Genomic DNA, 25,604 nt, shown 5'->3' with positions numbered 1-25,604 from the left:
AGGCCCCCCTCCAGCCCACTCACACGCCCAGGGAGTCTCCCCACGTTGGAGGGGGTGCCAGCACCCATGTGGGCTGGACAGGCCAGAGGGGCGTCCCCATAAGTCCAGCCGTGGGCCCACAGAAGGGGGCTCTGGGACCATCTGGTCCAGGGGTTCCAAACTTCTGAAGGCAGTGGAGCCCATTTTCCAAAAAGAAATCCCACCTGAGACTCCGGTAGGTCACACAAAGCAAGTGGGGCCTCCCTGGTTGAAGAGGGGTGGGGTCCCTAAGCCTAGAACCTCAACCCAACCCCCATCATCCGCAAAACTCCAGGCAGGGTTCCATGAAATCCAGTTCTCCAGTCTCAACCCTCTCTGTCGGGGAAACGATTGGAAAAAATGAAACATTTTCTCAAAGTAGCCCTTGTACGATGTTAACCATACAGTTGGTGTGGTCAGGGCACCAGGGAACTGTCCCCAGGCCCGCCCTGCCCCACGGGGCCCAGTGCATGTCTCTCCCTCTCCCAACTGTTAGCTCCTTATCTCCGTGTAATAAATACCAGCCCACCCCTCTTCTATCACTTCCAGACATTGCCCACGAGCGCCTGCTGGGAGACAAGTTTGCTTACTTCCCTGGCCCCCAAGGTCCCACCTCTGTCCCTTGTGCAGTGGGAGTGGTGGGTACCTCCTGGGCTTTAGGTCTGCCTTTTTCTCAGAGGCCCAGATATGCCTGATGTGGGGCAGGTGAGGATGAGAACCCGGGTTTTGTCCCCACCAACCGCCCCCAAATTTGGGGGGTGCTTGGTTTTTAACAGGACTGACCCCCTCTGTGGGGGAAAAACTTCCGTAAAGCCGTGTGAGGAAGCCATGGCCGGGGCGGTTTCTAAGTGCTGGGCTGCAGGTGTGTCCTGCTGGTTACTGAAAAGCTGAGGCCCAGTTGGGGAGACCGGGAGAGGAGGCACCTAGCTCTGTGGGCACAGGCCTCGCATAGACCCAGAGCCGGCTCCCGCCTTGCTGTGTGTCCCTGCACCATCGCTTGGCCTCTCTGGGCCTCGGTCTGGCATTCCCTCACTTAGTCACGTCGCAGGTATTTATTGAGCAGCTACTGCATGTCCCTGCATTCCAGGGGCAGAGCTTGCAGGGGGCACAGACAGGGCCCCTCACCCACAGAGCTTTGTGTCTGAGGGAGCTGGATGGGAGTCTCGGAGGGCTTGTTCAGAGCTAAGCTGCCAACCCCAGAGATAGGATTGGTCTGGGAACACACCCTCTGGTGCCAGCTGCTGAGCCATGCAGAAGATGCACCACCTGATCTCCGATGGGAACAGGCATCCCCTGTTCTCCCGGCATCAGAAGCCACACACATTTTCTCTTCCCTCTTCTTTCTGTTCTCAAGGCCAGCTGCACCAGGATGCTGGGAAATGTGTTTGGGTCACCTGGCAAACTCCTATGCATCCCTCAAAGCCCACTTACATAAGAACCGTCCAGATGCCAACCCCCACCACCTGCACTGACCTCTAACAGAGATGATCTTACAGTTTTCCTTGCTTTGCTCTTGTGCTAAGCCTGCCAGCTCTCCCTGGGGAGAATAATAATGCCCTCTCTGGGGCTGCTGTGAGCATTCAATGAGACCATGCCTGTTGCAGTGCAGGAATAAATGGTAGCCAGCAGTGGTCACAGTGCTCAGCTCTGCTAAGCTGCCTTTCCCATACTTGCTGCCCCAGGCTGGGCTGGGTGCTGCTCCTCCCACAGCCAACCCCTCTGGGAGGCGGCTTGACAGGGGAGCGGCCGGCAGTACGGAGCTCACGGCACCTACAGCACTTAATAGTGGGCAACGGTTGGGTGGGCCTGGCTAAAGCCCGAATCCCAGGGAGCAGAGTGGACTGGCCCATGGCCTTCCTTCTCTGTGGGGGTAAAAGTAACAAGGGTCTCACTTAAAAACCAGGTCTCTGCTCTGTCTCCTTGGCCTCCCCCTGCGTGGCCAGGACTCCTGACCGATGCTTGGATGGGGAGCTGCTTCCGGGGGCTGGATGCCCGATGCCCGATTCTTACCCAGGAAACACCAACACTGACATTTCTGAGGGAATTTATAATAAAATGACCACCTATATCCCTGCCTTCTTTGTTCTAAATCATTCTTCCTCTAAAATTCATTTTGAGTTAAATTGGTCGGCCTGAGTGTGTTCTTGGCGTGGGATGTTCAAACAAAGCGAGAGAAGTGCAGCGCTGGCTGAGAAGCGGCAGGGGTCCTGGACCGGAAGCTCGGGGGTCTCTGGGGCCCGTGCCTGCGGAGGAGGGGGAGGAAGCGACCTTGAGCCCCTGCCCTTGACCCCCAGCTCTCCAGGCCGACCCTGCCTGAGGCGACCACGAAGGGGGCTGAAGCAGATCACCTGGGCCTTTCCTGTGATGTACGTGCTCACATACATGTGCCTTGAAACATGCGGTGGGTGGGATTCTGAAAAGCGGGAAGCATGTCGTGTTGCATGTTTGTCTGTCACATGCCCTTTCTCGTTGGCAGGCCTGGCTGTACCGGGTTCCAGAGTAGGTGTGGTCCCTGCCCTGACACAGAACACACGGCACGTCGTGTAATTTCTCTTCAATCACTCGGGGTCACCCGGGCACATCTGCTGTTGCAAAGCCATCGGTAGCACCTATGCTGGATAGGTCTGCCTGCCTGTTCCAATGACCGCACGCGGTGCTGTTTTTCCATTTCTTGGGCCAGTTTTTTTTTTTGCAAGCAGCCACATGCCACTGCTTGTTGCTGTCAGCACCCTGGACCCTGGCAGTCTCCTCCACTTCCTGCTACTAGGGCAAGGGTATGAAGACAGACAGGTAAGCTTGATAGAACTATGGGCAAAGTAAGAGTAAATAGCCTTGGGGTAAATTATCCGCCCTACGCAGACAGGGCTGCGCGTCATGGCGTGGGCTTTGTGACACGTGTTCTGGCCCTTGCAGTCTTTCGTGTTCTGAATCTCAGCTGGGCTGGAGGCGGTTCGGACTGCCAACAGATGCTGAGCGTGCCCCACTCTGCCTCCCCAGTCTCAGCCTCATGGCAAAGCCCGTGGCCAATCACTCCACAGTCGTCTGTTTCCTGACCCAGGATGCCGTGCCCCTGCCTGCGCCTTCAGTCCTACCGTCCACCACGTTTCCCTTTATGCTTTACGCTCCAGAACAGGCTGCAGTTTCCCACCCACAGACACCCCTGCTCACCACTCTTCTTCTACCCACTTTGCCCCTCCCCTTGGAGTGACCCCTACTGCCTCCACCCTCTACCTGGGCAGCAGGGATCATGTGGCCCACTCCCGAGCCCCCAGCCCTGAGCCCCCGGCCCCTAACCCAGCCAGGCTGGCACGGGGAAGATGCACAGCGAATAGCCAGGCCTGGCTCTGCCCCTCACTCGTGCCACCCCCTTCCCCATCTCCGTCTTTCCTGGGGTGCTCTCTGCCCGCCCTGAGTGTCTGGCCAGCTGATGGGGCCCCGCAGGTTGGACCCTCTCAGACATCTGTTGCTTTTGCCTGCCCGGCACCCAGCACCCCAGTTTTCCTTGGGATGCCCCCCCAAATCTATGGCCATGACTCCATACCCTGGCACACAACCCAGACCTAGCCAACAAGAGCCCCGCACACTCTGGCAACAGTGATTGGTTCAGGGATGGGCCTCTGACCCAAGACAGGTCACTGAGACTCAATCCTAGGACTTTTGCTGACTAGTGGGAAAGAAAGTCCCCCTACTGGGACTGCTGAGCAGAGAGGACTGCTGGGGGTCGCTTACTGCCTGTCAGGAAATGATGCCCACATGCAGGAATGTATAAAATCGGGAGGCAGTGTCAGAATGGGGCCGGATGACAAACAGCAGCCCCTGGATCCAGCCGTGCCTGAAGCCTACCATGGACTTCTTAGTTAAAGAACTAATAAATCACCTCCTACCCCCACCCCAGGGATATTTTGTTTTTTTCCCTTGAAGCAAGATTGAGCTCTTCTGTGATTTGCCCTGAAAGAATCCTGGCTTGAACCGGGGTTTTCCCAGAAGCCCACCAAATGGGGCTCTTTAAAGAGAGCTGCCTGGGTGGTACCTGCAGATCTGCACCTCGTAGCCCAGGTCTAGGGGGTCGCTGGGGGCCGTGCCGTTCTGGAAGTCGCTGACATTGAAGGAGGAGAGGGTGTGGTTGACAAAGCCGTGCATGGTCCCGTTCTCACTGTACATGTAGAGGTACACCAGGCGAGGGATGAAGTCCGACGTGAAGGAGATCACGAACGCCTGGGCCGGGGAACAGAGCAGTGAGTGTGGACGCCAGCTGGGAGGGGGAGGGGGACGCACCCCACCTGAGCCAGGGCAGCGCTGGCCCTGGGGCCCGGCCATGTGACCCAAGCTGGCAAACATGACCCCATGGCCTCGGCTCGTCAAGTGACAAACGAAGGGTTGGGGGCATTCCTGTCAGCCCCTCCAGCACCCTGAGGAGAGGGCCTGGGGGCTGGGAACAGGGCGCCCCTGAACGAGAAGTCTTGGGGACAATGTTGGCTGCCTCTCACTGAATGTGTGGCCCTGGACAAATTGCCTGACCTCTCTGTGCCTCCATTTTCTCTTGTCAAACAGGGCTAACAGCGCCCACTCTAGGTGTTTCTCCTTCCTGGCTTGTTTGAAAGAGAGCAAGGCAGGGAGGAAAAGTGCTTTGTAGACTGTGAAGTTCAGATCCAGCTCACCCTATTCTAGAGCAGTCCCTGGGGCAGCGTAGTGTGAGGCCAGTATCAGAGCATGGACCCGATGGCCTGGGGTAAAGTCCAGCTCTGCCTCTTGTTGGCTGTGTGACCTTGGGCAAGTCGCCTGACCTCTCTGTGCCTCGGGTGTATCACTTGTAAGATGGGGCAATAACCCTCTGCCTCCATGGGCCGTGTGTGCACTAGTGGGTGGGTGCACTGAATGGGCTTAGAAAGGCCTGGAGCATTCTAGATGCTCAATAAATGTTAGCTGCCATTATTATTATTGTTGCTGCTGGCTGTTCTCACGAGACATCCAGCTTGTTCCTAGCTGCTCTGCTCTCAGTGCCCCCATGCTCATGCCCCAGAGGGGCTGTACCTTGGTGTTTCCAGCCTCTCCCCATCAAAATGTGCCCCCCAGCTCAGCTCGGGTCGCGGTGCGGAGATGTCGCTGTCCAGTGTGCAAGCTCAGCCCACGGCCTCCCTGTATAAGTGGGGTTTCAAAGCCTTAACCCAGGGAGCTGTCAGCCAGCAGGGAAAGCAGGTCCCAGGGCTCTGAGGGTCCCTTCTCCTGGGCCGAGCATCACTTCCTATGCCATGGGAACTGAGTATCAGGGCCTCACTGTGACCCTGACCCAGCACTGTGACCATCTGCTCCAGGGAGCTGCCTGCCCGCCCCCCGCCAACCCTGCAAGACGCAAGGTGGCAGCTTCTGGGGGCTCAGGCTTGGCCGGCTGGTGGAGGGGTTAGGGTCACAGGGCTGAGGCATTGCAGACCCCACTGGGGTTCTCGTGGACCAGATGCCGGGGCAGGGCCATGGAGGGTGGGGCACTGTCCCCAGCAAGCTCGTGTGTCTGTGTGTGCCTGTGTGCGTGTGTGTGCGACTGGCAGCTTCCTCTTCTCTCCGTGTTTCAGTATTCCTCAAACTTTCTTTAAAGAGCGGGCATGAGTTTCACATAAAGGGGAAAGGTAATTTTGTTTTTTTGGCCGTGCCTCGTGGCCTGCGGAATCTTAGTTCCCCGACCAGGGATCGAACCCGTGACCCCTGCAGTGGAAGCGCGGAGTCTTAACCACTGGAGCGCCAGGGAAGTCCCCACATTAACTTTTTTAAAAAAGAGCAGAAGAGTTGCTAATGAGGAATCTCTGTGTCTCTCTGTGTCTCTGTGTCTCTGTGTGTCTCTCTCTCCCGCCCTCCCTGTCTCTGTCTCTCTCCCTCTCCCACCCTCCCTGTCTCTGTCTCTCTCCCTCCCTGTCTGCCCCTATCTCCTTCTCTTGTTTGTTCTCAGGACTTGGGAGAGAGGGGACTTAGGGGCCAAGGTGGGCACGGTGGAGGGTTTTGCCCCCGGTTGCAGAGAAAGGTCGAGGAGATTTTGTCATTCCCGCCTGAGCCCGCCCCGCCCCTCAACAGGACCCATCCCCTCAAGGGATGCTTCTGAAGAGGAGATGCCCGTGCCAGCTGGGAACCGCTCCGAGGCTGGAGGGACGGACCAGCTCCCTGCAAGGGGAAGGGGTGCCCGACCACGTGGCAGCTGGGCCGGGCTTCCCGGCCGAGGTCCTGGCGTCACCGGTCACTTACGTTGATTATGACAGCAAGCTTCCCGACGCCTCTGAGGATGTTGTACCAGATTCCTGGGGGGAAGGGAAGCACAGGTTTAAAGACCCCCTTGCCCTGGCTCTCAGTAACCCGGGCTAGCAGGCAGCAGCCTGGCCTTCACAGGGGCCGGTCTGGTCCTTTTCTGGGGCAGGTCAGACACGTGGTAACAGGGAGTTGTTTGGGGAGGGCCTGGGGGAGCCTGGCTGACAACAGAGCCCGTGGCTTGTCCTGGCTCGTCAGCTGTCTGTAAGCAAACTGTGTAGCTTCTCAAAGAGATGCTTAGAGACATCTGGTCCCTGGTTCTGAACAATCTCCTGCGAAGCTGCGTAAACTACTGATCGGCTTGGATGGAGCCTTTTTCTAGAGAGACAAAGATTCCGTTTGGATGCAGCTCCTGCCCCAAAGAGCCCACGCAGCAGTAACTGGAGACTGAAACCACGAAGTTTGATGTCCTATGCATTTTCCGTAGCTCTAGTGCCAGGAAAACTGAATTTAGGGACAGGCCAGATGCAGGGCCAGTGTCAAGGAGCAAAGCCAGGGCCCCCGGCTGGTGAGGCTGGGACCATGGCCTGGGTATAATGACTGGACAGCAGTGCGGTACAAACCGTTTCCCGTCTGGATGCCCCCTTGTTCCCATCACCCCAAGGTGCAGCACTGCACCTAACCACAGGCGAACAGGAGGAGGATTACACAGCACCTGGAGAATCACGCGCTGCTCCACTGGCCTCGCTCCCAGCAGAGACAAGGACCAGAAAGCCCAGGAAGGAAGCACTTTACCCAGGGCCAGCCCCGCTCCTTAGGGCCTCAATGCTGCGACTCCTGGAAGGGCGCCCCGGGCCCCTGCTCGCCCCTGCCCCCGACCTGACCGCGTTCCTATCCCGCTAGGCACACATCATCGAAAAGTTGGGGCTGGAATCCTGTCCCAGGCACTCTCTCTCCCTGCCCGGAGCCAGATCTGAAGTGGTGACGACAGCACTTCTCAGAAAGGGCTGGAGGGGACAGTGGCCAGGGCTTGGGGGTCTCTACCCAGGGCACATAGAGCCGCTCATGGGCGTTCCTGCCCTCGCAGTGAGCGCCCGTCTCGGGGGTGTATGCTGGGGGTCTGCAGAGACAGCAGGGGTTCAGGCCCATGTAGCCCAGAAGCTGGAAACCGCAGGCTGGGACCCGGCACCCGAGGTCTGCTGTGAGGGAGCTCCCCAGCCCCCGCCGGGGACCACTCCATGAAGCAAGCATTTACGATGCCCGCTGCAGACCCTTCTGCGGGGCCTCGTGGGAGTAACGCTCACCTCCCTGCCCATCAGCCGTCCGTGCAGGCTATCACCGAACCCGAGATGGGAAGTTCGTCCCGGTTCTGTTGGGTCTTCCCACGAGGGCAGCGGTTTTTGACTCACTTTCGCGCTGGAGCAGTGGCAGGGCGGTCTCGGGGCCTGCGCTCCTCGGGGCGCTAGATCCACCCACCCTTCCCGTCTCTCCCGAAGGAAGCGCTCGAGGTGCAAGTGAGCGGGAGGCGGCTCCTCGGGCAACGCATCCTTAGGGAATCAGCGCTGTGCACGGCCCACCCTCACGGCTGGCCGTCTCGGGGGCTGGGAGCCCTTCTGCAGACTCCGAGCTCCCGGGGAGGCTGTGAACGGCACATCCTCCATCCCTCCCGGGCCTAGCACGCAGCCTGGCACGTGGGGCTGGGTGCTGTTGGGTAAGCGTTGGCTGAATGACCGTATGAACGTAGAAAGCCCTTCCAACTAGGCTTCCCGCCCGAGCAGAGGTTGCCACATCCAGGTGCCACATCCAGGGTGTTTCCTCGAGCTTGCCCGCTACTTAAAAAATGTTGATGGATGTTTACAGATCGGGATGACGTATTATTATTTTTTTAAATTAATTATTTATTTTTGGCTGTGTTGGGTCTTCGTTTCTGCGCGAGGGCTTTCTCTAGTTGCGGCAAGCGGGGGCCACTCTTCATCGCGGTGCGTGGGCCTCTCTCTATCGCAGCCCCTCTTGTTGCGGAGCACAGGCTCCAGACGCGCAGGCTCAGTAGTTGTGGCTCACGGGCCCAGCTGCTCCGTGGCATGTGGGATCTTCCCAGACCAGGGCTCGAACCCGTGTCCCCTGCATTGGCAGGCGGACTCTCAACCACTGCGCCACCAGGGAAGCCCCGGATGACATATTTTTAAAAAGCGAAACTTGCTGCTTCTAAAGGAGCCTCAGCTCTGAGTCAGCAGCGGGCTGGCATCTCCATGACAACAGTTGGCCATGGCTGGCAGTGGTGCCTCCTTCAGACCACACAATGCACTGCAGGTCTCTCTGTACCAAGGCAACTCCCTTTATCACCACCAGTCGCTTAGAGAAACATTTATCCAAACCCAGACCTGACTAAAGCGGGGAGACAAAAAACCCCGAGGGTTGGGTGTTTCGAGGGAGCTGGGAACAAGCACGCCTGGTGCGTGTGTTTTGTCCACTCCTTCTTGCGGCCCCGCCTGGCCCCGAGGGGTCTGAGTTTGAGAACTCCGAGTGGGGGACCGGGGTGCCGGTGAGCCGGGCAGGTTGAGGTTTCCGGGCAGGGGGCTGCCTCGGGAGCTGGTTCCTGAGCACAGCAGGAGGAAACGAGTCTGCGGCCGGCCCAGGGAGTGGCCCAGCGGGCCGAGACAGGTGACAACAGAAAATGGGGTTGCTGAGCTGGGAGACGGATGGGCCAGTGAGAGCTTTCCCCGGCCCGGGACTGAGCCTGTCTTCCAGGTCCTGCAGTGCCTTTATGTCCAGGCCGATGGTCCTCTGTGCGATCCCCACCCCGGAACTGTGGGCTCCTGTTGAAGAAATGCAAAACCCGGATGCTGCTCCGGCCCGCACAATCAGCCTCTTTTGGAGCCTTGACCCTGCGAGTTATTCAGACACACGCTCCGCACTACAGGATAAGAATCATTGCTCTGACGACCTGGAGGTACAAGGGGCTGATGCTGTTTGGGACAAATCTTGGCTTCCTTTATGAAAATCTCGCGGGGCGGATGCCTCATTTCCATCTGCCTACTTCTTCAAGGCATCACTGCTGTCCCAGGAGACGCTAAGCCCCGTTTCCAAGCACACGTCAGGGAGGTGTTTAGATGTGCCTGTCAACAACTCTCAGCACCCAGGAGCTGAGCTCAGGCAGAGTTCCCCACTCGGAAGGCTCTGAAGAATGAGCATGAGGGCAGGGAGCACGTTGGTCTGGAGTCAGAGGTCAGGACTGGGATGCTGGAGCCGGTTCCCACGTGCGCACGGGGCTGGGTCCCCGCAGCCACTCGCCATGACCCGCCCCCCCACTCCAGGGCCAAGCAGGGCAGTCGCAGCGCCTGTGCTTCGTGGCAGAGCTTCCTCCAGACACCCCTGGCGCCGTGGGTGCAGGTCATGGGGGCCACTGGGGCCGTCTGTCCCTTCAGGGCCCTGCACGGATCACAGGAGGAATACAAAAGCCTCTTCAAGGAAAGGTTACCGTGGAGGAGTCCATAAACAAACCCAGATTATGCTCCAACTGACCAGGCAGGAACCAGGAAGTGAGCAGCCAATCCGTAAGGACTGGGAAACATCGAGGAGCCGTGAGCAGAAACCCTGAGGATATGATCCAAGCCCTGCTCGTGGTGGGAACGACAACGCCCACCAGGGCCGCGGAGGGCCGGTGGCAGCGTGGCGCCCTGGTGCTCCCTTCCACCCTGGGGGGCTGCAGGGTCTGGGTGCTGCTGCAGGACACGGCCACGGCTCTGCCAGGCACAGAGGCCAAAGCAAACTCTGGCCGCTGTGGACACGCCTGGGGCCTCCGGGTGCCTGAGAATCGGGCCTTTGTAAGCAACAAGTGGCGGGAGGCGACACTCTTTTCTTCACGGCCACTGGGCACGGGCTCAGGATTCCCGAGGACTGTCCAGGGAGCGCCTGACAGGCTGACCGTCTGCCCCATCCAGGCCTCAGGCGTGCACCTCACGGAGGTGTGCCAGGAGGGGCCGAGGGCTTGAGTTCTCCGGTTCCAGCTCCGCTCCGCTAACCACCTGGCCTCAGTCTCCCCATCTGGAAAGTGGGACCAAGGATTTGCCCCAGCTTCCCCATGAGGCTCCTGGCGGGACTCGACAGATGAAAGCCCCAGAGAAAGTTCAATGCCAGACACAGCTCTCCAGGGTCGTCCTCAGAGCAGGGCGTGGTACGCTTCCGAGAGCCCTGGGTTCCACGTCACCTTGATCTAGAGGGGGGGATTTGCAAATACGGCCTGTGGCCCAAATCAGTGCATGGCTGGTGCTTGTTCGGATGACCCACGAGCAAAGAACAGCTGTTGCATTTTCAAGTGTGAGTGAAAAAAGCGTGAGAAGCTTCGCCTTTCGTTGAGAATCCGGCACATCACCTCACGGTCCACAGAGACAAAAAACGTTTACTCTCCGGCCATTCATGGAAACGTGAGCCGGGCTCTGACTCAGCGCAGCAGCAAATCCACTGCTTTGGACTGCTGTCCCGCCCGGCCCTGTGGCCACGGCCCTCCCGGCTCCTTAGGGGTGTGGTGTGAGGGGCGAAGCCTCGCTCCAAGGCCACAGATGAGGCAGAATCAGGGACCCTGGGGGCCAGAAGGGACTTCACAGGGCCAGTGAGTTCAGGGGCCTTAAAATCTTTTAAAATCATAAACGAAGTCTAGGAGGGAGGACATCTGTTTGCTGAGTCTTTGCTGATTGTCTGGGTCGTCCAGATGGGAAGGAGACTAAAGTGTCAAAACACAGGGCGATGACCTCTGTACTGGAGCTGGGCTTAGACGTCCCTCCTGGTGGAACAGCGAGCGTGCCTGGACCCTCTCTAAGCCTGGGGCCGGCAGGTCACATCATGGACCCCAGAGCACAAATGTAAACCAGGTGAAATCACCGATATCTGAGCGTGTTGGAATTGTGAAAACGGCAATTTCATCCGGTTCAACCTGAGAGGCTGCACCGTGTAAAGCCGGATTCCAGGCTTCTCAGGGGGCAGGGGTGGATGGTGGAGAATCAGTGGGCCTGGAATCATCAGCGGGTGGGGCCCGCACCATGGGGCCCAGCACGGGCCAAGGAGCCCCTGGCTGGGGATGCAATGGCCTCAGGGGCGTTTTCAACAAGGGCGACCCAATGCCAAGGGCAAGAGAAGGTTTTGGAAGGAGTGATGAAGCCCCTGCATTTTTGCAAGATTATATTTGGGCTACAAAAGCCCAACCCAAAGATCTTGCTGGTGTGCAAACCTTATTTTGGTAAAATGACAGATAACATCCCTAACACACAATTCAATCTTGTTTATTCTAGGAACCAGCACAGAACTAGCACAGGTGCTATTGTAAATAAAATTGTGTTCAATAGGAGATAAAATGAATATATTTTGTAATTTTCCATCTCATTTCAAGATAAAATCCCAATAAAGACTTTCTTGTTTTCACCCTGAAAATTGGGTCCGGATTAAGTTGATTCCCTTTAAGATACGATGAGCATTGTCCTTGCTGGTGAGGGCCAGCTCTGGCCAAGGCGTGCATGGGGCTCTGAGCCCTGCCTGCTAGATCCCCCCACTCCTGGACAGACGGGCACCCACATCTGCTTAAATGCCTCTGGTGACAGGGAGCTCACTACTCCGCAAGGATGTCGGTTCCACTTTCGACACCTTTGACTATTCGAAAGTTATTCCTTATGCTGATGTTAAATGACCCCCAACCCCAAGCCCCTCTTCCACATGGATGAGGAGCCCCTTAGTGACTCGGGGTTAAAAAGCCCAGGCTGCTCTCGGCCCTGACCCGACAGGCAGGTGACACGATGCTCTTCCTTCATTGGTGGGAGGGGGCTCCCTCCTTCCTTTACTCTTCTGTGAACGCTAAATGACTAAACGATACACTCTGTAGGAAGGCACTGCTGAGCAGCTAACATTAGCTGGTCTGGCTCTGTGCTCTGGGGCCATGCAGACATCCGGGGAGGGGCAGGGGTGCTGAGGACCGTCAGAGGGAATGCATCTTGTGGACCTCCTGGAGCAGCACGCCGGGGAGATACTCAGATATCCGAGACTCGAGCTCTTTCCCAAATGTTCTCCGCGGCCCACACATCTCAGGAGTTGGGAGTTCGGGGTAGGGTGGAGAGGGGCCTGGAGGTCCTGCGTCCTCACCCCCCGCCCCATCTCTGACTCCCTCCCCAGGGCAGGTGCAGTGAGGAGCCCAGGACCCCACTTTGCCAGCTCTGCCTCTGGTTTCCGGGGAGCAGGATCCTTTCCCCAAGCCCAGTATGTCCTCCAACCCCAGTGCCCGGGGCACTCACCGATGTCCTTGGCTCTGACGGCCACCGGCCTTCGGAGCTCGGTGATGAACTTTTTGGCGTCCAGGCGGATCTCAATGATGTTGTTCAGCAGTGCAAAGAGCGGGGCCAGCGGGAAGGACGCAACGAACAGGGTGACAAAGCCGAACTGGATGACTGCAGAGAGGAGGAGGCGGCGGTCAGCATGCACTGTCCCTGTCCCGGGATGGCAGGACCCCCGCCCCACGCACCCGGGTCGGACGGGGCCCTGCCTCGCGTGTGTAAGAGGGGATCTCGGACACGCCCAGGCCGGGAGGGAGCTGTGGGCAAGGTTCCAAGTTCTGCTCTGGACCTGAGTCTTGCCTCTTGAATAAAGGACGTGTACTCACTTATCATATGTCTGATCTTAAAAAATCACCAATAATGGGAAAAAGGTGCCCATGAGCACCAAGGCCCAGCCTCAGTCACCCCGTGTGCGGGTTGGGACGGTGCCCTAGTGCTTCCCAGGACCTGGGGGGCCCGCGAGCATCACTGCGTCTCCAACAGCCCCCAGCGTCCCCCTCCATCGGGGCTCGGGGAGCCGGTCGGGGACCACCGCCCACTGTTCGGACAATCTCGCCCCTCTGCCGCACTCCCTTGCTTTTCCTTGTTCTCCTCATCATGGACCGGCGGGGCAGGTCGGGGAAAGGGTGCCGGATGGAAGCGAGTGGGGGAAGCTGGCTCAGGAACCGTACAGCCGGACCCGGCCCAAGGGCGCTCGGTGCCAGGCGGGAAACAAGGAAGCCGGCAGAATGTCGCCCCAGGCCTGGCGGGCTGAGCGTGACCATTGTTGGCGCGGCGGGGTGCGGGTGGAGGCCCCGTGTGATCCCTCATCCCGGAGCCACGTCCCCGGCCCCTCACGTGCCCCACGGGGGCTCCGCGGGGTGCTTCTGTGGATACTGGCCTCGCCTGAAGGCTCTGGAGATGATGGAGGGGATGGAGGCCACTGGATAAGCTCGGCGTCGCGGCCAGGGGGCTGCTGAGCCCCGAGGCTGCGGGTTCCCCGACTCCCAAGTGACACTGCCTCCTCTTGCAGGGACAGCAGGGGGGAGGGCAGCTGGAGGTGCGGGTGGGTCATGCCCACTGGGCCTTTTCTTCCACCTACCCCATCCCAGCCCGAGTCGGCCTGGAGGAGACTGCCAGGCACGGGGCAGCTGCTCCTTGGGTGGGCAGGAGGGACCTGCCCCAGGAATTTCATTTCACTAAACCCCAGAGGACCCAGGACTCTCCAGCCACCATAACAATTAAAATTTGGGGACTTCCCTGGTGGCGCAGTGGTTAAGAATCCGCCTGCCAATGCAGGGGACACGGGTTCGAGCCCCGGTCCGGGAAGATCCCACATGCCGCGGAGCAGCTAAGCCCGTGCGCCACAACTATTAAGCCCACGTGCTGCAGCTACTGAAGCCCGCACGTCTAGAGCCGGTGTTCCACAACAAGAGAAGCCCCCGCTTGCCGCAACTAGAGAAAGCCTGCGCACAGGAACGAAGACCCAACGCAGCCAAAAATAAATAAATAAATAAATAAAATTAAAAAAAATTAAAATCTGGGGAAACGACCGACTGCAGTCTCTCAGCGGATCATAGGCTGCTGTTCTCGGTGTCCATCCTCCCACGGGGTCAGGCAGTGGAGACCCTCCTCCCAGGCCCCACGATGAGTATAAACAGCCGGGCAGAGGGCAGGCCTGGGGAGGCGGCACCCACAGGGCAGGGAGCTGCCCGCCTGCCTCGGGTTCAGCCTGGGTTTGATTCCGGGACAAAACAGAGGATGTCACCCAAACACCACACCATCTCCTTGTTTTAAGTCTCAGAGTGTTATGGCACCGTTGTCTGGGAAGCTGGGAGTGACTTACTGGGACCAACTCTGCCAACAGGGATAGGGCAGGGAAGCGCCCGCGGTACAATTAAACAGAACCACTCCTGCAACCCAAGGCCACCCCACCCCTGACCAGCTCACCCTGCAGACCAGTCCCTGGCTGGTTCGCCCAGGTGCCTGTTAAAACGCAGAGTCCTGGGTCCCACTCCGCGCAGACCAGGATTGGGCCCGGGAACCAGCATTAAAAAAATTTTTTTTTTGGCTGCACAGCGAGGCTTGAGGGATCTTAGTTCCCCAGCCAGGGATCAAACCAGGGCCCCGGCTGTGGAAGCCCAGAGTCTTAACCACTGGACCGCCAGGGAAGTCCCCCAGCATTTAGGATAAGCTGTCCATGGTGGTCAGGGGGCACGACACTGTGGGACCCCTCTGCGTGAGTCTCAGCCTTCACTCATCCATTCATTCAGGGAGCACGTATTGAGCACCCACTGTATAGCTGGACCTGTTCTAGGTGCAGGGGGTACAGCAGTGAAGAAGAAAAAAGACCTGCTTTCATGGAGCTTTGATTCTACAGGAGAGGCAGATGGGGGAGGAATGAGAAAAGGGGTGGGGACTAAAGATATCAGCTGTGGTGAGAGCCAGAAAGCAGGGGGAGGGGCTGCCCCTTGTAAACGCTGCGGTTGGGAAGACCCCTCTGATGGGGGACATTCGGAGCAGAGCCCTGGAGGAAGGGAGAGAGGGAGTGACGCTCATACCAGGGGAAAGCATTCCGGGTGGGGCACAGCCAGTGCAAAGGCCCCGTGGCAGGAGCGACCTCAGTGAGTTTGGGTAACAGCAAGGAGGCCAGTGTGGCCCAAGTGGAGGGAGAGGTCGGAGGTGGGGTCAGGGAGGCTCCAGGTGTCTGCCGTGCAGGCCACACCCGGCCTGTCCCCCCTCTCCCTCGCCCCACTCCTGGGGGTCATGTGCCGCCTCCGGCCATCCTCCCATCCAGCGACACAGCTGCAGGTGACACGGCTGAGTCTGGGGTGTGTCCCGCTCCGTGTAGGGACCGCAGCGAGCCCCAGGCGGCCAGCTGGCCCTTTTCTGTCCTGCCCCGTCTCCCAGGACAGGATTCTCCCGTCACTCACTCATCTCCATGTACTCCGGGGTGAGGCCCGCGAAGGGCTCCAGGGTGTAATCCACCTCGTACCGCTGCTTCTTCTTCACGTACTCGTCGTGGTCAGAGGGGCTCTGGTGCTTCAGCCTCAGATAACGGATAAACTTCTTCATTTTCCTGAAAGACACACGACGTCACCTCGGTTAGGTTTCCAGGAAGGTGGGCTTGGGGGTCTGGCCCCTCCAAGTTGTTTTTCCAATTCTCTGAGGCATCGAGTGTTCTAAATCCTGAACTAACATCTTTGCGATGACCCCTCTGTGGATGATTTCCTTTGCCGTTTTCCCCAGGGGCAGGGGGCAAGCGTCACTGCTTTGTTTGTGACATAAGGAAACGGAAGCCGGAGAGGGCCCCTCAGGTGTCAGGGGTCTGGCTGGGCCCAAGCAGACTTGGCTGCCTTGGACCATGGAGGCTGGCACGTGGGTTTGGGGCCGCCTAGGGGTACCCTGCATCCTCAGCCAGTTGGGAGCAGGGGTCATCCTGGCCTTGTCCCTGCCCTCGTCCACTAGGGGTGGCTACTGCCCGTCTTCCTCCTGTGTCCTCACCACCTCCCCGTTCCCGGTGCCCCCACACCCTGGCCCAGGCCCCGCATCACCTGCCACCCAGACTACTGCAAGGGTCTCCCGAGCAGCCCAAGGCCCTGATCTCCCCCCTGCTCCGCTGTGACCTGAAGCTGGCGCTACTCACGGGATGCCAATCTCAAACAGGTTGTTCTGGATCAGCTGCTTCCCCAGCATGATAATGCTCAGCTGGATGCAGAGTTCCATCAGGCATCCCCCTGGGGCGCACTGCGGCACAGAGAACAGGGGCGTCAGCCCCGACCCCCGCCCTGCCTATCGGGAGAGACGACCCCAGCCCCCAGCGAGGGGAGGTCGGCCCCCGTGCTGAGGGTTGAATTGTGTCCTCCACATCCCAACCCCCGGAACCTTGGAATGGAACCTTATTTGGAAATAGGGTCTTTGCGGATGTGACCGAGTTAAGATGAGTTCGTGCTGGCATAGGGTGGACCCTGCTCCAATGGCTGGTGTCCTGATAAGAAGGGGAAACACACAGGCACACTGAGGGGAGGAGGCCCCGTGAAGACGAGGCAGAGATTGGAGAGGCCCGTCGATTAGCAGGGGGACGCCAAGGATTGCCCGCGGCCGCCAGAGCTGGGAGAGAGGCCTGGAGGGACCCTCCCTAGAACTTTCGGAGTGAGCGTAGCCCTGCTGACACCTTGATTTTGGACTTCTGGCCTCTGGACCCATAAGAGAATAAATCTCTGCTGTTTTAAGCCACGTGGTCTGTGGTATCTTGTTACAGCAGCTCCCGGAAGCTAGTACAACCTGGCTGACAGGCTCTCGGGGCTGGAACAAGGCTCAGAGAGCGAGCACACTGCCAGGGAGTAGGCAGCGGTGGGGCTGGATCTCAGGGCTCCTCCTCCCCCAGGGCCACGCAGGCTTGGGCCGTGCAGCTGGGAAGCCGTGGGGTGAGGAAGCCGGCCACCCCTCGGAGGCCTTAATGCCCTGTCCTTCGTGGGCTTGTACTGGGGGCCGGGCGGGCGGTCAGAAGCTTAACTTGTCCAAGTGAAGGGAACTCAGGGGACACTGGGTGACACTCTGGGGCACAGCTCACTCCTGTCTGAGTCCTGAGCAAAACTTTATACACCATTAGCAAAAAATTTATCTGGGACAGCCATCATCGCATTAAAAAAAAAAAAAAAATGTCCTCTGCTTTATTCTACTCCACAAAGGCATCTCCCCAACTTCTCCAACCATTAAAGAGCTTGACAGGGTGTCATCTATGTAAATGATGTGTTATATAGCGGGGGAGCACATCGTGGGCTTTTTGCAAACATCCCTTACTGCGGATGAGGCCTATGTCTTGGGATGTTCAGGGGCCGGCATTCAGGTGGCTGAACTTCTAGACTGTGCCCCAGGCAGCCAGATCACCCCGTACCTGATGCCCACCCCAATCCTCCCTACCCTGTTTCAGAGAATCTTTATCAAGAAGACCCTGATAAAAAAGAGCCTTCTTTTCCGATAAGCTGAATTATTCTGGAAGTTGGGAATTCGGACTGGTTTCCCTAAGACCTGAAGCCTGGCTTGGTCTGACGGAGCTGACAGACCAAGTCTGGGGGCCAGGACTCAGCGGCACAAGGCAGCTGGACGACTCACCAGACCTGGAGTGGCCGGAATCGCTGAGCAGAAGCCAAAGATCACCAGCATTGCGCTTGGCGAGGAGAGAGGTGGGCATTTCAATGTTAAAGTAAAAGAAGTCTGGCTGAGTCCTGTTTTTTCCTCACTAATTCATCTTAACCAAAGAGAAAAACATTCAAGGTCTTACAGAAAAAGAAAAAAAAAAGCGGGTGTAACTTTTTGGCTTCCATGACCCTGAAGAGACGTTCTCCTTTTAGGGTAATCCTATATGGACAGGCCACAGAAGATCGAAGCCCCATCCCTGCAGCTGGAGAACAGAGCAGGGGTCTTTCAGGGCAGGGAACTGTCAGGTTTACTGTGTGAACAGAACCAAGAAAGCAGAGCAGTGCGTACGATCTTGTTACCTCTTCCATCCGGAAAGAATGGAAAATGTACACATAGTCGCCTGGGCGTCCGACGAACCTGCAACAATTGGGGCTCATTTAGAGAGGGGAGAGCGGGCTCGGGGAGACCCCCAGGTGGGGACTGGGCCGTATCATGATTCCCCAGGTCAGAGCCTCCGGAACCTCACAGGCTTTTCTCTCCGCCCATTTCACCGACTAAGAATCAGCCACAGGGGTTTTCTGTTGGTCAAACGTTCATGTGATTCCCAAACCAACAGGTGGGTAAGAAAACATAGCTTCAACAGGAAACCGAGAGGCTGAAGGGCAGATGGAGGGGAGGGAGCCCAGGAGGGGAAGAAGGTACAGCAGCCTAAGGGCAGAGGGTGCCCCCCGCCGTGGCAGGGTCACGGAACCACGCTGGGGACCGCGGACCGGCTGCGGTGCGGGTGGTCCCTGAGGCCGCCTCTCAGCCTCCTGTGGGATGTGGGAGTAGGGGGCCTCTGAGAGCCTGCTCCGATGTGGGTGCTCTCAGGGGGGCCTGGGCACCTTGGCCCAGCTCCAGGACCCCAGGGTGGAGTGGTACTTATAAATCACATGATGCCGAGGAAGGTGACTTCGGGAGGGGTTCTGGGATCAGCCCTGCCAGCCCCTAGGCGGAGGGGTGGTGGGGAGTCTTGGTGGGTGGGCCACAGGCCCCGATAAACCCAGGACGGCTCCAGAGGGTCAGGGCATGGGGTTCACACCCCCCACCAGCCTGGAACACCAGCGGCTGCCCTTCCTGCATCTTCTCCTGCAGCCCTCATCCCCCCCACTGTGGGACCCCCTGGAGCTTGCTGCCTGGGGTCCCTGTTCCCTGGGGTCCCTGCTTCCCAGGGTCCTGTTCCCTGGGGTCCTCAATGTCTAGGGTCCCTGCTTCCCGGGTCCCTGCTGCTTGGGGTCCCGGTTCCCTGGGGTCCCTGCTTCCCGGGGTCCTTATTCCCTGGGGTCCCCGATGTCTAGGGTTCCTGCTTCCCAGGGTCCCTGCTGCCTGGTGTCCCCAATGTCTAGGGTCCCTGCTTCCCAGGGGACCCTGTTCCCTGGGGGCCCAGCAGGAGCCAGACCTCTTCCCAAACTCGGCGGCAGTGGGAGCCACACTGACTGCTCTGCCCTGGGCCCAGGTGCCTCCCACCTGAAGAGAGATGAGGGAGGGGAGCCTTGTACTGGACTGGGGAAAAGCAGTGCGTTTCAGTCACTGAAGAAGCCCCTACCGGCCTTTGAAGAACGCCACGTAAAAGATGGGGGTGTAGGAATTCACGAACTTCAGCAGGAAAGCCTTGAAGATCAGCCTCTCCTCGAAGCTCTTCTCGGTCTTTGGAACCTCTAGAAGGAGTGAGACACATGCTGCTGAGCCACTGCCCCGGGCCAGGCTGACCACTTCCCTCAGCTGTCACAGCAGTGAGGCTCAGAGAGGGTGAGTGACCAGCCCAAGGCCCCACAGCCGGAGGGAGGCGACCTGGGGCCGCCTGGTTCCAGGGCTTGGCCGGGGCACTCACCGATCTTGGTGAGCCACCTGGCTATGCAGCCGTACACCTCGTCCAGCAGGATGATGACCACCAGGTTGATGATGACCGCCGTGGCCGTGACAGTGACCCGGATGTTGGACCGTACGGAGGGGGAGGAGTTCATGGCTAAGGCGGCGGCCGTAGAGATCCTGTAGATGATGACGCCGAGGACGATGGCGAAGGTCACTGCGATCTGCGGAGGGAGGAGGGGACTCTTGGATGGGTCCCCCTGGGCCCATCGGACCACCTCCTCTGGCTCCCTGGGCCCAGCTGTGCCCCCACCCAGGAGCACTTCCGCTTCAAAACAAAGATGGGTGTTTCTTGACACCCACCAAATGCCACGGGCTTTATCGGTGCTAACTTCACAGATGAATGAGTGGCTAGATTCTGTTTTATAGAAGAGGAGACAGAGAGGTTGGGTCACCAGGCCAGGTCACCCAGCGCATGAACTGGGATTTTCCAGGGGGGTCTACCAAGCTTGGAACGCAATGTTCTGCTGCTCGCTATGGGGCATCGCGACATCTTGCCCCCTGTCCCCGACAGGATTTAGGGTCGCTGCAACCCCAGTAGCTGCCTGGCTCGTGCGACGGCAGGCTGACTACAGGGGGGGCTTCCCCCGAGCCTGGATGACCCTGTGTGGAAGCAGTGACGTTCTCGATGCTATTGCAGGAGGTGGGTGGGGCGTGGGGCGGTCTGGTCCCACCAGGCGACGCTGCAGGCCTGGCTGGGACAGACGGATGGGGTCCCTTCTCCCAACCTCCCCAGGAGCCTCCCACACCCTTCGGCTTGTCCCTGGGAACGAGACCCTCATCTTGCCCAAACCACTGTGGGACCAGAACATTCCCTGAAACTTGGACTGGCGGTTGCTCGAGAGAGCGGGCTGGGCGAGGATGACAGGTCTGTTCCCCGTGGAGCTGTCTGTCTGCCCGGGCTCCTCTTCCTTGCCCTCCAAGGCCCTGACGCACCCTGGAAGACCTTGTCCTCACTCTGTCCTGCCCTAAGCGTGAGGACGCCGGCAAATCCCAGTCCCGAGGGGACACTGAATGGAGGGCAGCTGTGCAGCGGGGTCACCCGAGCCCGACTACACCGCACCCTCTGTGTGTCCCGGGTCCCGGGCGTGTCACTCCCACTGAGGCAGTGCAGGCCCACCCCTGCCAGAACGGCCCCGCGAGGCCCCCAGGACAGCCCTGGGGGGGCACCGAGCCATGCTGTGTGCCTCTGACTGCAGCTCGGAAGGGCTGTGGCTGCTTCACCCCACAGGGAGGCCACAGCGACGGGCATCTCCCAGGAAGCTCTTCTTGTAAATTTCGGACCAGTAACTCTGTAGCTGTCCACATCTGCGGGCGACTGAACGGTGACCACACATGCCCGGGGAACGTCCTGATGAAGGGGGGGTGCCCTGTGGTGAGGTGTGGGTACCTCTCCCCGCCAGCTCCCAGCTCCCGGAATGCGGGCTTTCCTGGGAAAATCCCTCGCTCCTGCCCAGAGGCCCCTCCCAGGGGAAGGCACCGCCCTGGGCCCTGGGACGTCCCTCCTGCCTGTGTGTGGAGGTGCAGACGGGGCGCCAGGCCTGCAGGGTGACTCAGCGAGGTGTCCCCTTTCCCTGTCAGAGGGCCGGTGCACCCCCATGACAAGCCCTATAGCTGCGTCACCTCCTGCCCCTCTGGAAGGAAAGGGCTATGAGGGCCAAGGTTCGGCCATTGTGCTCATACCAGCATCTCCAGGGCCAGGAGCATGGGGGCACCTTGTAGGTGCTCCATTGCTATTTGTTCGGAGAATGAAGCTCCCGAGTGCAGGACAAAACTGATTCATCTGTGATGGGGTCCCCAGTACCTCAAGGGCCAGCTAGTTCCCTACCCACTGTCCCACCTTTGCGGCAGTGACAATGTGCCCATTTCCCCGCCTCTCTGCAGACAGGGGTGGCCAGATGCAAGCAGAGGTGTGGGCAGGCCTTCTGGGAAAGCACATTCAAAGAGGGGCTGCCTCCGCTGGCCTCTGTCTCCTTCCCCTTCCTCCTGCCTGGAAATGGAGGTGATATTGGCGGTGGAGCAGCCATGTTGTGACCAAGAGGGACACAGGCACAGGACAGGTGCGCAGAAGGCCAGAGAAACCTGACGGAGGTGCCAGACCAGCCCTCCACTGCCCACCACCTTGATCCTTATTACGAGAGAAACTCAAACCCCCCTGAAGATGATTCAAGGAAGTGACATGTAACCCGAGGGCTCTTGTCCGAACTTGCCGTGGCGCAGAAGGGCCCACAGCCTCCCACCTCCTGTCACCCCCTTGCTGGACCTTCTGTGCTGACATTGCTTCTTCTCTGCCAGGAGAGGCTGAACCTTGGTGCCTGAGTCCCCTCTTTCCCGCACCCCATCCCCCATGGGGTGAGCCCCGGGGATGCTCCGGGCAGGGACCACGTCATCCTAGGTTACCCCGCCAGCACTCCTGTGCGTTTGGGGGGTGTGCTCCAGGACCCTCAAAACACGGCTGGGCCCACTGCCACCCAGTCATCCTGACAGCCCAACGGCCCTCCCCCCACCCCCCAGTGGCTCCCACCCCGTGGTCTCGGGGGTCCCCACCATGGACTTCTTTACATCAGAGAGGTCCTTCTTGCCGTGTGAGAGAGTGTGAGGGGAAGCGGAGTCCTGCCTCCGCTTCAAACTGTTCAGCTTAGGGGGCCTCAGATGCCACCCCCAGTGGAAAACCAAGGCAAGCCCACCTGTGTGTCTCCAAGTTCATACGGAAGGGCGGGGGCGTCTCAGGGCAGACTGTCTGTCTGGCCTCCAGCCTGGGGAGGGGGTGAGACCTCTGGCCTCCGTTTCCTCATCAGCAGGAGGGGGACAGGCAGGTGTGAGGCCCTCAGGCCACTGGGCACAGCCCAGCCCTTGGTCCACAGCAGCCATGCGGATGACCTTGATAGCAAGGTCATTGCTACAGTGACCACAGGTGGCCCTGACCCATTGTGGGGGGAATGAAAGCACAGCTAGCACGGGCCTGAGGCCTTCCAGGGATGCAGCCGAATTAACTGGGGATTGAAATCCCCTAATAGAGCCGGCCACGGTGTTGGCAATTTATTCAAATCAGCAGCGTCTGGATGAGCCTGGCGTCACAGGCCCTCCAGCACCTGAGTGGCATCGTCCTGATTTTTGTCCTGTGTGTTCTTCACTGACTGGTTTTCTTTAAAAGCCCTCCGTTTTGTCTTAAATAATACCTGTGAACTCCTGGGTTTGAATGACTAGTTACTTATATGTGTCACTCTCAGAACGAAAGATGTGTGTCAGGGACCAAAGGAAACCGCCGCACGGGCCCCAGGGCTTGGGAAGCCCCCTGGGGGTCACTGCACAACCCTGGCCCCGCCCCAGTTTAGGGGGCTGGTGGAATCCCCCCATCACCCTGCCCAGCCTGGGTTGAACACAACTGCCACGAGGATGGCTGGCCCCATCCAGGTGAACACCGCACACCTTGGTACACCTCCCTCCTTTACCTCCCAGAGCTCACCATGAAGATGATGGAGACCAAATTGGTGAAGTAGGCTGGGAACCGGTCTTGCCAGGTCAGCTTCACCTTGTCCGTCTACAACACGAACAGGGCTGGGTCAGCGGTGAGGACCATCCCAGTGGACAGATGTGTGTGTGTGTGCACATGTATATGGGCGTGAACAACTTGGACAACAGAAACACGGTTAAAAAAAAATGATGATGAACGAATGCAAACATCTGGCATCTGGGGCCTTATCCCTGATGAAATGATGCTACGAAATGATAGAAATAATAGTTGTCTAAAAACGTGAGTCCTCTGTGTACGGGGCGTGATGGTGCCAGAGGCTTTTCTAAATTAGATGATCAGACCCCCGTCTGGGAGAAGCCCGGACTCCTTTTCTTGGCTGAAGGTCTCATTTCCAAGGCCAGAAGATCTAAGCTGTTTTCCTTCGCCACCCAGACCATAATAGTAATTTTCCTTTGCAGAGCAAGTTGAAACAAGCCACCAGCACTCTTAAGTTCAAACGCTGCCCGCCACGTAGCAACGGCGGAGAGCGGGGACACGTGGTCCGAAGGCTCTGGCACAGGGAGAGCAGGGTCTGGAGGGACCTGAAGTGGACGCTTGTTGCTAACCTGGGATGTTTCAAGAATGGGGTGGATTTTTAACGGGAAAAATGCATGGACAAGGTCAAAGAATGGTGGCAGGCATGACACCCGAGGCCACGCGTTCCAGGGCAGGTGGCATGCATGTTAATGAGACCAGGGACCGCTGGCAGGCAGCTGTGACAGGCACGTTTCACAAGCTCCAGAGACAGCCGAGCTCCCCACCATGAACCCACCATAGCCATGCACAGACATCTCAACACACGTCACAGCCCGGGGGTGCCGAAGGAAGGCAAAGGAACGTGGATGTGAATGTTAAAAGGATGATACAGCAGTCAGAGTCGGTTGAGGAAAACACAGTGGACTTTGGTCATCTGCAAACACTCAAGACTCGCAACGGCCCGACGTGACATGTACCAATTTCACCCCCGCCATGGCTGTCTTAACCCTCTGCCTCCATTTGTTTGTGGGCTCCTCCGGAAGGTGCCGGCGCTTCTGGGGCGGGTGGAGGGAACAAGAGAGCACCGTGGGGTGAGACCGCCACCCAGGCCCCCATCGGCCCCCTGGACAGCCAGCGCATCCCTGGCTGTGCCGGCTGCTGGGGCTGATTCAGGCTCTGGGCATCTTAAACCCATCGGAGATGGCAGAGACCCACGTTCTAAAAGAAAGGCTGCCACAAAGGTAATGGAAATGAAAACTCCAGCCTGGAAGCTCGGTGGGCTCCACGGGGCCCCTCTCACCAGACGGTGGCCGTAATTCGGACGGTGCATCTTATGCAAAGGCGAGGATGACCCTGAGCATTTTACGCCAACGAGAAGGAAGCCACGCTCAGAATCCTAACACGCCAACGAAGGGGTGGACCTTTTCTTTCCTAAACAAATTTGGTGCCGTAGCTGGGGGAAAAATTAAAACCACAAAGTTGGGAGCCAGGGAAACGGAGGAGAAAATCAAGGGAGGGTGTGGCCCCGCGGAGGCATTCAGGGCCTGGCGTCACCACCAGAGGCTGGCAGAAACGAACCCCGACCTTTGTCTCTCTTGTGATCAAAGAGCTTGGGTCAAAGCCAAGAAGCAGATTGACCGGGGAATCTGGCATGGCTGCCCGGGCCGGGCGCTCGGGCTTGGTCGAGCCTCTGGCTTCAGTGGATGTGACGTGGGCCACTGAGCCCTTTTTCCCTTAGGAAGGAGTGAAATCCCATCCACGTTCACGCTACAAGGGGCCACCGTAAAGCCGTGGGCGAGGATGCCGCACTGTACGCGGGTCGTGGTGGCTCACCGTGGGGGCCTGGGGGCTTCAGAGCAGCGGCGATCACGCCTCCCCCTTTAGGAGAGGGGACGCAGCCCGGGGTGGGGGGGCTGTTGGAGCCCTTGGTTCAAGGCCACAGGGCGGCTGCTCTGAAGGCAACGTGCACGGGACATGCAGGCGTTCGGATGCGTTAAGTTAAACGGACTGTCTCCTCATTTGGCGCGAGGACTCACGCTTTTGTGCTTATTTTCTCTGCACCCGCGGTCCCTCTCGGACTCTGAGCGCAGGGAAGTGCACCCGCTTTCTGGCTGCAGGAGGACTGAGCTGGGCGTTTGCTCTGTTACGGGAACTGGGGCCCGAGAGGGGGTTTTTCTGCACCCACTCTGCCCCCCTAGAGGGGACTTTTGGTAATTAGGACCCCCGGCCACTCTGTACCAGCAAACTCTGTCCATGGGACACAATGACAAGAAAAGATCAATGCAGGGGTTTGCTCTGGTCACTCCCAGCGGCCGAGGGTGCAGATGTGGCCCAGAACTCCGGGATCTGGGAAGAGTGTCCGCAATTGCTCCCCATCCCTTCAAGACCTGACTTTCCAGACTCAGTGAGAGGTTGACAAGGGCCCGGGGGCTCTGTGCTTGTCCCATGTCATATAAAAAGGCTCCGTTAAAAAAATAACCAAGCACCCCCAGAGGTCTGTGAGAATTCAGGCTGCAAACATGACT

The 25,604-nt window shown here is 58.7% G+C and overlaps 1 protein-coding gene across 8 annotated transcripts in view; it reads right to left on the bottom strand.

Moving 5' to 3' along the window:
• The window catches only part of ANO1 (anoctamin 1), a 163,463-nt gene that overhangs the window by 3,631 nt on the left and 134,228 nt on the right, over positions 1-25,604 (bottom strand). For 4 of the 8 annotated variants that reach the window (XM_059932260.1, XM_059932262.1, XM_059932264.1 and 1 more), the window contains 10 exons: positions 24,057-24,134; positions 23,056-23,130; positions 19,552-19,753; positions 19,267-19,378; positions 18,041-18,098; positions 16,186-16,286; positions 15,473-15,618; positions 12,522-12,674; positions 6,247-6,299; positions 4,049-4,233 (listed from right to left, as the gene is read on the bottom strand). In XM_059932260.1, coding sequence (XP_059788243.1) covers positions 4,049-4,233; positions 6,247-6,299; positions 12,522-12,674; positions 15,473-15,618; positions 16,186-16,286; positions 18,041-18,098; positions 19,267-19,378; positions 19,552-19,753; positions 23,056-23,130; positions 24,057-24,134 — 1,163 coding nt within the window. Of the gene's footprint in view, positions 1-2,129; positions 2,262-4,048; positions 4,234-6,246; positions 6,300-12,521; positions 12,675-15,472; positions 15,619-16,185; positions 16,287-18,040; positions 18,099-19,266; positions 19,379-19,551; positions 19,754-23,055; positions 23,131-24,056; positions 24,135-25,604 lie in introns of those variants that run through there. The other 4 variants (XM_059932263.1, XM_059932265.1, XM_059932266.1 and 1 more) reach the window with 3 other exon arrangements.

Source organism: Balaenoptera ricei, chromosome 8 (assembly GCF_028023285.1).
Source record: "Balaenoptera ricei isolate mBalRic1 chromosome 8, mBalRic1.hap2, whole genome shotgun sequence".
Lineage (NCBI taxonomy): Eukaryota > Metazoa > Chordata > Mammalia > Artiodactyla > Balaenopteridae > Balaenoptera > Balaenoptera ricei.
This window is presented reverse-complemented; position numbering and strand designations above follow the sequence as displayed.